Source organism: Dendrobium catenatum, unplaced genomic scaffold (assembly GCF_001605985.2).
Source record: "Dendrobium catenatum unplaced genomic scaffold, ASM160598v2 fragScaff_scaffold_51, whole genome shotgun sequence".
Lineage (NCBI taxonomy): Eukaryota > Viridiplantae > Streptophyta > Magnoliopsida > Asparagales > Orchidaceae > Dendrobium > Dendrobium catenatum.
The window spans coordinates 874,448-887,908 of record NW_021318513.1 but is presented as its reverse complement, the minus strand read 5'-3'; the positions used below and the strand labels follow the sequence as shown (position 1 = coordinate 887,908).

Below are 13,461 nucleotides of genomic sequence, written 5' to 3'. Positions count from 1 at the left end.
AAATGGTGGAAACGGGTTATGTTCAATCGGTTGTTTTTGAGGACATTCCGCTTTTCTGTATGCATTGTCATACCTTAGGCCACTCTAAGGATTTCTGCTCTGTTTTACATCCTATGGCTAAATCGGCGGTGGTTGTGTCTGAGAAACAGGATGTGATTGTTGGTAATGATAAGGTGGTTAATGATGTGTTGGATGTTGTCGTTAAGGATCCTAATGTTACTGCAACTTTGGTATCTAATAATTCTTTAAACTGTGTTTCCCTCCCCTTGGATCGATGTCCTCTGGTGAATAATGTTCCTGCGGTATCTAATAACCTTGATACAGGCTCTGTGTCGAATTCGGATGTTGGTTTCGGGGTGCTACCTGCTCGTATGCCGTCAGGGGGTTCCCCTGTGGCCGGTGTTGTCCCTGTTGCTTTGGCTGTTGGTCTTTCGGAGCTTGAGACGAATTCTCCTATTGGTGTTGATAATTGTAATAACCCGGATATGCTTGATGTTGGTGTCAAGGTGTTGGATGGTGAGTTTTCTTCGTTATCTCCTAATGCAATTCCGTTTATTCCCTCGGTTTTGGTGGACGGTCTTTGTCCGCCGGATGTGACTTTGGACTCTTTGGAGGTGGGTCTGGGTGCGGAGGTGGACTCGGCTCCTGTTTTTGGAGCGAGTTCTCTGGACGTGGGTGAAAGGAGGTCTGGAGATTCACCGGTTTTGGGTGTTGTGTATCCAATTGGGTGTGGTCAGGTTTTTGATATGCCGGATGGTGATGATGTTGTTAATTTGATTGTTGAATCTTCTCCTGTCGTTTTTGGGGCGGATCCTCCGTCCAGTGTGGAGAGTATGCCTTTGGTTAACAGGTTAATTGATGTCCCAGTGAAGGAGATTGAAACGCAAGCCATGACTAAATGTTTAGGTGACCCTGCTGGCGTGGAGATCAGGGAACAACTTAATTGGCTGAATGTTTCATCGGATGGTAAGTCGGAATCTGATTCGTCTGTAGGTGATATGGCGTCTGAGGATGACAATGATTTCACTCTGGTGTGTACGAGACCTGCTATCACTGGTGCAACTCGGGGGAGATTTTGGGGGAGAGGCCGACGTAAACGTTGATTTCCCCTGCCTGTCTTTTTGTTGCTCGCTTGTTCTCTTCATGTGACCCTCGGGTTTTATATGCTTTGTGGGGGCTTTTGCTGTTTTGGTGGGCTATGGGCAATGATGTGGAAGGGGCTCGCGGCCCGGTTTTCTCTGGTGGCAACCTTTGGTGGGACTCTACCTTGTCTACACCTTACTGGACGGTCCGTGCAAGGATTCAGGGTCGCTGGAAGCCTCGGCCGTTTACTGAGCCCTTTTTTAGCTGCTGATTTGGACTTCTTCTTGATTTTGTTTGTGGTTTCCTTTTGCTGGGGTGTGGGATTGTGGTTCCCATAAGGATTTTGTAATTTGCCCTTTTATTAACGTGTAGACCCCTTTTTGTGGGGTTTTTCTAAAAAAAAAAAAATAAAAAAAAAATAAAAAAAATAAAAAAAAAGTTTGTATTAGGTATGACTTCAATTCGACTTGATCGTTGCAGCCTGTTCTCAAATAATTAGACGCTTTAAAGAAATTTAGAGAATCAGTTGATGAGTTATTGGATTGAAAAGAAAAAAATTGGTAATCTACAAAGCAATGATGAAATAATAGCACAATGGTGTTTTTTTAAAGAGTTTCTTAATGGTAAATTTACAAGGAGAAACATTTAGGATTGCGAGTTCAAAATTTTTTAATTTGTTAATATTAAATCTGTTAATAAATTGTGATGAAGTTTTCATTTGGATGTGTTTTAACTAAGTTCTTAAGCTTATATAAATGAATTAAGATTTAAACATCATAAATATTAACAAGTTTTAAAATGTTTTAATATATTCAATAAATTAATGATATTACTTATTAATTTGGTTGTTACAGAGATATAGTTATAGTTAAGTTATTAGTAATTTGGGATAACTTTTTTACTGCTTTTGAAAACAACACTTTACTACAATATTTTTTTAGTTGTAATTTTTATATTAAAAACCTATTTTATAAAACAATATGAAAGCTGTCACAACAAAGACTTATTAAGCATTATTTGAAATGTATTTATTAATTCTTTCAAAAGCAACTTTTTAGTATAAGAATTTCTTCAACTAGAATTTTTTACTAAAAAATTTCTTTTAAAAATATTAAAACCTTAATCTTTTCATTTTTAATACAACTCTTGTAAAGCAACAATCAAGAGTAGTAATGCAAGATAGAAACTGTTGGGCATTAATAGTAGTTTTCTTTTTTTATATCATAAAATTAATGAGTTCAAATTGTAGCTATTTGTGCAATGACAATAAAATTTTTAAATGAGTTCAAATTGTAGCTTCAGCTTCCGCTTCCACTTTTTCCAAATAAGAAGTTAGCATGTGTCTAAAAAAATAAATAAATCAATAAACAAAATTAATACGAACGTTGATAAAACTGCAAAAAAAAAAAAGATTAAAGATGACTGATCATTAATATTTATTTTGCTTTTGCAAACTAAAAAACATAAAATCAAAATTAAATAATAATTCAATAATTATTTCATTTCAAGAAACCAATAAAATATTAAAAAGAACTATTTAAATTTTAATTGTGAATATATATAACGGAATATTAAAAGAAGAATATATTTATATATAAAGTTGAGTACATCGAGTGATACATAAATAAAATTGATTACATCAAATATTACAAACAGATTAATGCTGAGATTGCATTAAAAAATACGGATATCAAACAAATAAGATAAGTACGTACGTAAAAAGAAGTTTGCTTAGGTAGAAATATAGATTTCAGGAATGTGAGCAATCTTGTGGCGATCGGAGCCTCCATCCTCTCGATAGCGCTCCTTTAACTCTGGATGACATCCCCCAACTGATAGAGATTCCAAAGAGGGAGGAAGGTTCGGTAATTCCCGAAGCATATGAACGGCAGGACCAATAGATAGTTTCTGAAGCGAAGATAAGCTTTCCAAGGTTGAAGGGAGAGAGACTAAGGATTTGAGCCATTTAAATTGCAGCTCAGAAAGAGATGAACTAACATTCAGAAACCACTGCTCCGCCTCATTTGGAAATGAAACCACCTCATCATTATACATAATACTCAGCTTTTTTAAGGAGGCGATACTTCTCAATGGCTCCATTAGCAACATCGATGGATCACTTATTTCAAGAAAGTTGAGCATGAGATGACAATTATTATTGGCCTCCACTTCTGGATATCTTCCGAGAGAGATCAGATTGGGGCAATTTATAATTGTCAAGTCTCTTAGTGCTGCAAGTCTTGCTATTTCATCAGCCAGACGAATAGATGTAATGTTTGGACAGTAAGTGACCTTTAATGATTCAAGAAGAATAGGATTTGAATTGCTACAAAAATTCAAAGTCTTCCACCCCGTATATAGCATGTCCAAGCTCTTGAGATTAGAAGGCAAAGAGGGCAACTCTTTCGACTTCGGGCAGATTTGGAGCTCCAGTTGAATTAAGCAAGGAAACAAACATCCATCTTCAGCAGCTACTCCTGCCTCAAACCAATCCTCTAATGCTTCTAATTCCGTAATATGTAAAACCTCTAGCAATGGAAAGGCACGGTATTTATCATTCCCATTAAATTTACTTTCGAGCCATTTTACTTTCGGCATTTTATCAAGTATCAGTGTCTTGAGGAAGGGCAGTTGCCCAAAAGGTGGAAGAGTTTCCCACTCCATGCAGTTTGTCAAATTGATTTTCTCTAGCTTGGTGATAAGATTGACGTTGTTCATCCATATAGCAGACCTTGCACCCATGTAGCTATCTATATTCAGATTCCTTAGACAATTTGGTGGCTGAAGGTTGTCGAGCACATTCTCATATAAATTGATGTTCCTCAAATCAGTGATATTCCACCATAAGGTCAAATCTGTGAGCCTCCTCGGCATCCTTAACATTTTCAAGGCAAGTGATTCCTAATTTGCAAAGATCATTCATGTTCTTCAGCTCCCCAATTCTATAACCACTCACATCTCTAACAACAAAGTTATTCAGTTCTGTAAGATACTTTAGCTTCTCAATCCCACATATCGATGAAATACAACCATATGAAAATTCCAAGTAACGCAAGTTAGAAAGGTTATTAATGTCACTTGGTAAAAAATCCTCTTCAAGTTGCCTTGGCATCCATCCAATATAGATTATGTATTGCAAGTGATAGAGATTACTTACAGATCTTGGCAGCTTAGTCAAATCCCGAATTGTAATATTTAAGAATCGAAGATGTATCAAATTTTCAATCTCCTCAGGTATCATTTCCAAGGTTGTGGCAAATACCTCTAACAAGCGTAGGCTTCTCATTGCTTTGAATATTTTACCAAGTGCACAGATATCCTGATAAGAAGGTAGATAGAACAAGGAAAGAGAATGCAAATATTTAAACTTCTCAATCTCCTTTATGATGTTTGGATTTTCAGCTAGAACAGACAAGTGTCGAAGAGTTTTAGGAATTGGAGAAGGCAACTTTGTACTGTTGACCCCTATATCTCAAACCATGAGAGAAAGGACCCCAATTGGTGAATAAAGCCTTGCTCCCCTTGGCACCATACGTCACTTGAAGGGTCAAATGACATTTGATTGCCAAACGGACGGTGTCGTTGCAATCAGAACATTGAATTCTATTGGGTCGAGGCCTCTCACAATCGAATCGGACGAGACCAGTCAAAAGGGACGACCGACACCAGAAATTAAAGTGCAAGACTGATCAAACGATCCCGGATTGACGAATAGACTTCATCGTTGCATCCGGAATATTGCCAACCTACGAAAATTGCATTTTGTTTATTCCATTTGGAGTATATAGATTGGTAGCACAAATTCCAATGTAATGCAAAGATGCGTATATCGCGGACACGAGTCCCCGAAGATGCTCGAACGACGTCCGATCGACAAACGCACAGCGCCATTGCGTCCGGAACGTCATCGCCATTAAAGATCTACATTTTGTTTGATCAAATTGGATCGTTTGATGTGGTGTCGCAAATTTCAAAGGGATTCAAATATGATGCTAAGGCGTGTATTTCGAGGGATCTTAGCCTCGTCGGTGGTGAAATGATGTCCGATTGTAAAATGGGTGGCGCCATTATGTCCGGAACATCATTAGGATTAAGAATATACATTTTATTTGATTAAATTGGATCATTTGAGGTGGCGTCGTAAATTTCAAAGGCGATTCAAATATGATCCAAAGGCACACGTTACGAGGGAAACTTGCCTCTTCGGAGACGACATGATGCCCGATCATGAAATGGACAGGACCATTGCGTCCGAAACGTCATTTCCATTAAGAGTCTACATTTTATTTGATCAAATTGGATCGTTTAATGTGGTGTCGCAAATTTTAAAGACGATCCAAATATGATGCGAAAGCGCGCATATCAAAGAAATTTACCTCTTCGGAGATGACATGATGTTCAATAGACAAAAGGACAGCTCCATTGCGTCCGAAACGTCATCGCCATTAGAAATATATATTTTATTTGATCAAATTGGATCGTTTGAGGTGGTGTCGTAAATTTTAAAGTCGACTCAAATATGACGCGAAGGCATACGCTACGAAAGAAATGATGCCTCGTTGCCACCCAAACGACGTCTGATTAACAAACGGATAGTGCCATTGCGTCCGGAACGTTGTCAACCTTCGAAAACTGTATTTTGTTTATTCAATTTTAAGTATCCATAATGGTGGCACGAATCTCGAGGCAAAACACGCTTTTCGAAGAAAATGAGACCTCGACGATACTCAAATGACGTCCGATTTCAAGACGGACATCGCCGTTGCGACCGGAACATCAGAAATACCATAAATCCATTATTAATTTGTCCAATTATGATTGTTCGGCAAGATCGACACGCACAACGAGATTAAATACCCACAAATATCGAGGAAACATGCAAATCAAGATCAAATGTCATTCTGATTAATCATAATATTGATAATAATATTTTATCATTAAATATTATTATTAATTTGATAGAAATCAAAAGTCAAATCGGATTTAATGTCATTAATGCAAACCTCGTATCAAATCGGATTATTTCTTCTCTGAATCCTGTCAAAACTCCTTGAATCCCGCTGAGCTTGCGATCTCGTCCCGTAAAACCCATCTGAGGGGAGATCTGCTTCATCAATTAAGAGATAGGAGAATGAAGTCCGGTTGGACTTTCTTTTTGGAACAACAAAAATAAAAGCCTCCACCTCTTCAATCTACCCAACGCCAATATCTCCTTCTCCTCACAAAGGAAAGAAGCTCTCACTTTCTCCCAGAAGTCTTCCATCACAACAAAGGCAGCCCGCTTCTCCACAACGATAGAAAAACCGAAAGTCTTGCTCTTCCATTTCCTTTTCTCTGCTACACGCCAATGAAGTAATATTACCGGCAACTCAAGAGTTTTTGCTTCAAGACCGCAAGCAAGGAGTCCCGAATACATTTTTCTGCTCAACCATCTTCCCATATACCAACCTGAGTTGTTTCCAAGCCCCAACTGCACCTGAAATGGTGAAGCTTACTGTGGAAGAGGTTCTCGGCTATTTCCATATGGACAGTAAAATGGAGAGCACCTCACGGACTCAGCATGGGGTCTATTCTGCTTGTCATTTTGCGAGATTAACATTAAAGAGAAATATCTAACCAAGGACCTTGATATAAAAAGAAATGAAGAAATAGTGATCAGTTCAAGTTTGTTGGACATCTTCCCCTCTGCTGCTCCGAACTACTCCAAGCAAAAACAGCAGCTACTCCCTTTCGATCTCCTCCACATCACAGCCAACTCCTACAGCTCTCTACACTTGAAGATCAACAGCTCAACCTTGTTCTTCTCAACGCCGAATCCCAGCTCATTTTCTTATAAATCCACCCACAAGAAAGCTTTTCACGTAAAGTTTGTTTTGGAGAGTATTGCATTTACTGTATCTCACCTTCTGCTCCTTTCACATGAATTACACCAAGCTTCTTGCTCCCTTTTCTCACGTGGGAACCTACAGCAATCCAGAATCACATTAAAACAATCCCACACTTCAAGAAATTCTCCTATACCCATTCTAAGGCCAAAAAGCCCACCTAATTTCTCAAGCAAATCCCTTGGCAAGGGCCCAAGCAGCAAAGTTTTTTTTTTTAGTTCATTCTAATTCCATTTTACTTTACCAGTATTATCATTAATGCTAGTTATCAATGTTGATTATTGTGAGTCTTTTACCAATCTTGTTAATCAGTCGATAGTATTAGTTAGTTATATTATCATTGTTGGTACATGTATGTGTGTGTATATGTATGAGTGATAAAAAAAAAAGAAAGAAAAGAAAAAAAAAAGAAGAGATAAAAAAAAGAGGAAATGTGTTGTATTTGTGCATCTCGTCGTCGCCACCAATCATCGCGAAGGTATGAATTTCTAACTCAGATTCTCGTTTTGTTGTTCGTAGCGGACCGGAAAACCACCTATGCACGCCTTTGTTGGCCGTGGTGGGATGGAACGCCTGTTCGATGCTTACGACAAAGCGGACAATCACCAAAACCCTACTTCAATGTTCGTGGCAAATCGGAGAACCGTCTTATGCACGCCTTTGTTGGCCGTGGTGGGATGTGATCCTGGTGCGGCACGTACGGCGAAGCAGGGTCACTTATAAGTACCCTCGGGCGGGGGGAAAGGAAAACTGTATCTTTTCATAAAATACTTTTTAAAACCCCATGCACGCCTTTGTTGGCCGTGGTGGGAGAAAAATACAAAAAAAAATACTGCCGCGGTGTCTCACAAACTCCAACCGTGCACGTCTTTGTTGACGTGGCGGGTAGGCGGTCTCTTAGTTTTTCTCCTAAACGGGGGAGACGCCGGGAGGCTGCCAAAATTTTGTCTGAAATACATACAAGGACTTGGACATTATTTGGACATTTGTGGACTCATTCTTGAATCAAATGGACTTAACTGAAGTTGAACCCAAATAAATAAAAAAATGTGCAAATGAACTAGAACTTGATTGAACTCATTTTTAACTTGGACTTGGACTCTAGAAGACAGCAGGGGACTATTTGAACTCAAATGAGTTGGACATAGAACTATGAACATGAACTTGAATTGAATAAATCACATGAGACTTATGAACTTGGTCTGAACCAAGTGAGATAGACTTGCAATGAATGTGTGATGAACAAGGGTCAAATACAATTTATTTACAAAAAAAAGCAACAATGTCTCAACTTGCAAGTGATGATAGAAGAAACTAGTAATATGTAATAAAACATGTCATGATGATTGGAGAATAAGCATCAACATATAACATCACTAGGTCCATTATGATTGCTACAGATTATTCTCAAAGACAACAAAGAATTTGTAATCAATGGATTTTTGAATATGAATTTAAAAGTTCATATACCCAACCATGCAAGAAACAAAGTTGAAGAAGATATTTAAGAAATAATATTGAAGGGTATACACTAAGTAAAAATGCCCTTTGCATATTGTGCACAAATAAGAGTAATACGATTGCAATGCACATGAGCAACTACAAAAGTATGCCATTCGCAAGTGCGTTTCAAAGGGAAATATGATAAATACGGCTCATCTATAAGCAACAACAGTAGAGAAATTGCAAGTACAAGGGATCCTTCATGGACATGGACATGCAACATATCATATCACAAGCAAGACGGAGAAGAGATTGTGGTAAAAGAAAGCATCTACAAACTGTATAACATGGGAGCATAGCAACAAAGAGGCTTATCTCATATGTCTGAGATCTTTATTTTACTAAGATGTCTTTATGACATGTCAAATTTCTCAATAATTAAAAAAAAAGCAGAATTACAAGTCACTTATCCAGTCAAGTGAAATCAACGACAGTCAAGAGAGAATTATGAGAATTACAGATAAATCACGAAGAACCTTAGCAACAATTTGGTTCTTTAAGATGTGCCTAAGAAAGCTATCCACAAGCAAAGTGCAAGATAACTACAACGAATGCAAGCTCCTACGAGTTACTGTAGAAAATTCATTATATATAAAGTACACTATATGTAAGCAAATATGGAAGAACCATGATGAATGCGAGAATCAACAAACCGAAAAAGCAGGAGACTCGTTAATACACTACGATCCACCAGCGGAATGCAACGAGTAGTGCACGACAGTCTACCTGTACGAAGCAGCGAACAAATCTATTCAGAAGCTGCTACGCCACGCCACCGGATCCGCAACATTCGTATTAGCGGACATAAGGCGTCTACAAATACTTTCGAAGTACCCCTGCACGTGCACTATAAATTGTATACACATAGGTACACTAAAGGGGAAAGTATAATTTCAACCCACAAGGGCCCCGGCGAGCGTGTTATTGGTACACACGTGACGTCTAGGGATGCTATGCGGGTTACTAAATTTGAACCCGATCCTTCTAAGTAGATAAAAGGAGTTGACAGGGTTCAATTATAAAATGCCCCCAAACACCCGCATGGGCCCCGGCGAGCGTGTTACTGGTACACACGTGACGTTTAGGGATGCTGAGCGGGTTATTAAAATTGAACCCGATCCTTCTAAACAAATAATAGGAGTCGACAAGGTTCGATAAATATCATAAAATGCCCCCAAACCTGCATGGGCCCCGACGAGCGTGTTATTGGTATACACGTGACGTCTAGGTAAGTGCAGATAAATCCTTGAGATATGAATCAATAGGATATAATTGATAGGGCACAAAGCCCTCTGTATAGCTAAGGTGGATTCAAATTTGTCTCCTTAGACAAACATTCAACCCCAGATCTACAAGGTCTCCTTGGACGAAGCAACCCATGGCTGCCGACAAGGATCCTTCTGTCAGGTTGGGTCGACTATCTCCTCTGACTAAGTAGACCAGGGACCACGATGGCCCGGGACGACGGAACCATGGGATCTTGATCGGGCCTATCATCCATTCCCCCACCATCCGCTTTAAGTGCAAGATGGTGAAATTTCTATTTTTAAATATCAAATTTCCCAAATTCCCAAACTTCCAAACATTTCAAATACCTAAACCTATGCTGCTATTATATGCCAGATAACACGTATCTCTACGTATCTGATTGACGACTAGCCTTAATCGAAAGTTCTCTCTCATGATCGGGAGGGGTAATTAACTATAGGGGCTTGCGCCTATAGGAAACCAGAACTCAGATCATAAAGTCCTCACCAAATGAGGGCGAAATCTCTGGGTAGTGTCTTATCTACAAACCCATCTGCCTTCCAAAATTTACCTCGGAACTAGTTCAGTTAAAACTCCCTCGCCGAATAAGAAAAGCGAGCGGAGGCCGGGGCCGAATTTTCGGAGCCCACAGATTTCTGACGACTCCGCTGGGGAATGGTTTCTCTTTCCATCTTTGACTAGTCATTTAAATGTTGTAGTAGCAGCTAAAATACTAAGCTCTGTACGGTGAACATCAGGATGTGACATTTGGTCCTTATGTCCAAAGATCCATCACTGAAAGGTCCCGATAGAGCTAAAAGCTACCATCTTTTATGATGGTAAAAAAAAAAAAAAGAATAAAGATGTTACGGTGAACATCAGGATGTGACATTTGGTCCTTATGTCCAAAGATGCATCACTGAAAGGTCCCGATAGAGCTAAAAGCCAACAATCGGAGTCGCCTACAGATTTCTGGCGACTCCGCTGGGGATTGGTTTCTCTTTCAATCTTTGGCTAGTTGTCTAAATGTTATAGTAGCAGTAAAAAAATTGATGATAATGTTGAGCTATGTACGGTGAACATCAGGATGTGACATTTGATCATTATATCCAAAAATCCATCACTGAAAGGTCCCGATAGAGCTAAAAGCCAACAATCGGAGTCGCCTACAGATTTCTGGCGACTCCGCTGGGGATTGGTTTTTCTTTCCATCTTTGGCTAGTCATTTAAATGATGTAGTAGCAACTAAAATACTGTGAGATCTCGTCCCCTTACTGTTCCTCTCTGAAATGGATTTTTCTCCCAGGATCGTCCGGGATGATATTGGGATCGTCCAGGACGATCAGTGTAATGGATAGAGCTGAGTTTTCTGGACTGATTTCTGGAGTTTTGCTGGAATGGAATCGTCCGGGCCAATAGTTGGATCGTCCCGGGACGATTAGTTCAAATTTGCTTGGTATAGCTCGGTACAGAGTTTGCTCCAGGATCGTCCAGGCCGATTTGGATCGGCCGGGGACGATCAGATACGATAAGAATACATAGAGCAAAACCTGTTCGATCGTCCAGCTTCGTCCTGGGGAATCGTCCTGGACGATGTGAATTTGTTCACATCGGCCTGGACCATTAGGTGGATCGGCCGGGCCGATCAGCTTTATGTTATAAGGAAATCAGCTCGATTTGAGGAGAGAGAATTTTTATAAAAATAAAAATAAAAATCTTTTTCCTGAGAGAGACAGAGGAAAAGGAACCAGAGGAAAAGTCCGATTTCAGGGCCCGCGGAGCGGTTTTCGTCGTTCGTTGCTGTTGGATAATTTGTTTGTCTCGCTAAATCGACAGAAAAAGAGAATGAACGATCAGATGAATCCTTTCGCTACACGGATCTTGGGGGTCGCCACAAATACTATGCTCTATACGGTGAACATTAGGATGTGACATTTGGTCCTTATGTCCAAAAATCCATCACTAAAAGGTCCTGATTGAGTTAAAAGCTACCATATTTCTTGATGGTAGAGCAAAGAAAGAAGAAAGATGTGTACGGTGAACATCAAGATGTGACATTTGATCATTATGTTCAAAGATCCATCACTGAAAGGTCCCGATAGAGCTAAAAGCTACCATCTTTTATGATGGTAGAATAAAAAAAAAAAGTAAAGATATGTACGGTGAGCATTGGAGTGCGACACTTGAAAGCATATCCAGGAATCCACTGCCGAAAGGTCCCGACATAAGTGAAAAACAAATATAGAGACTCACATCTCTAAAAAAAAAAATTCAAATAATGGTGTGACATCTAGTGTGTACCCCTAAAGATCCACCATTTAAAAAAAAAATCATCAAAATTGGGACCTAAAGATGACCCTACAGACAATGTTATCGATGATCGACATCTTGAAGAATCCTTCAAGAAATTCCATCACTTATCAAATATATCCTCTCATATTGGAGAAGAACCTCGCCCAACCTTCATTAGTGATGTTCTTCTCAAAAGAGCAAGCAGAGGAAATAAAGAGTTTCTTTGTGAATTCAGGGACTGCTCTGCCCGGGTATATGTCGAGATGCCTAGCTTATCCCCTTGTATAGCAGTTCACAAATTAGCCATCAAATTAGATGCAACACCAGTAAAGCAAGCTTCAAAAAGAATGAGATTGGAGATAAAAGAACAGGTGATTGTCAAAACCAAGAATGCCCATCTCAGAATGGAAGAACTCGATCCACTTGATGAACTTAGGTTACAAGCTCAACAAAACCTAGAAATCTATCGAGGAATAATGATAAAATCTTTTGATCATATGGTGCGCCATCGAACATTTTAAGAAGGAGAATTGGTCCTGGTGCTGAGAAGGCCAATCATCTCACACAGAAAAAATTGGTGGCAAATTCCTATCCAATTGGAAGTCCCCTTCATCGTCGGGAAGGTGTAACAAGGAGGAGCTTATCAATTGATCGATCTGAACGGTCAGAGGCCTATGGCGCCTATTAACGATCGACATCTAAAGAAGTACCAAGCATGAAAAAATTTATGACTAATGTACTTTGTGATGATCAAAAGTGTTATGTGCATGATTATTAATGCATGCTTACATTCTTATTTTGAAATTCTCTTGTACAACAAGAATGCATTTCAGAATCCCCCATCAGACTGGGGGCATTTTAAATATTTATTCGGGTCGACATCGCGCCGCATGCCGAGATCTCCGAATAAATATTTAAAATCTCAAAAACGAAAAGCCTATCCAAAATGTCCCTACGATACAGGGGGCATTTTAAATATTCATTTGGATCGATATAGTGCTACACGCCGAGATCCCCAAATGAATATTTAAAATCTCAAAAAATTCCAAATTTATTTCATTTTTAAATGTCTCTGTAAGACAGGGGGCATTTTAAATATTTATTCGGGTCGACATTGCGCTGCATGCCGAGATCCCCGAATAAATATTTAAAATTATCAATTCAAATATTTTTTTGTGCTAAAGAACACGAATATTTATTCTCTAAAGTATATGCAGGTGATTTCTCAAAAGATCGAGACAACACCTTCTACAACAAACCAAGACTCAAAAGTCAAGAAAGTGACTTTTGTGGCTACACACTCCTACAGAATTGAGCCGAAAAAACTTGAAGTCTTTCGACAGCCTGAAGCTTAAGGTTCGAATGGGTGTAAAAGATCAGATCCAACACGCCCAAATATGGCCGGATCGCTGGCAGCTCTGTCTACTCAACAAGCCATAAGAAAGGTCGT

At 39.2% G+C, this 13,461-nt stretch overlaps 1 protein-coding gene across 1 annotated transcript; it reads right to left on the bottom strand.

The window, feature by feature from the left end:
- Positions 1-2,678: 2,678 nt before the first annotated feature.
- Positions 2,679-9,287, bottom strand: LOC114579503 (putative disease resistance protein RGA4). Its single transcript, XM_028694281.1, has one exon. It carries the CDS (start codon positions 3,964-3,966, stop codon positions 2,815-2,817), a length of 1,152 nt encoding a protein of 383 aa, XP_028550114.1. The 5' UTR covers positions 3,967-9,287; the 3' UTR covers positions 2,679-2,814.
- Positions 9,288-13,461: the final 4,174 nt, after the last annotated feature.

Excerpts from the sequence above, each read along its gene's own strand:
- LOC114579503 (XM_028694281.1), bottom strand. The coding sequence starts at position 3,966 with ATGTTAAGGATGCCGAGGAGGCTCACAGATTTGACCTTATGGTGGAAT.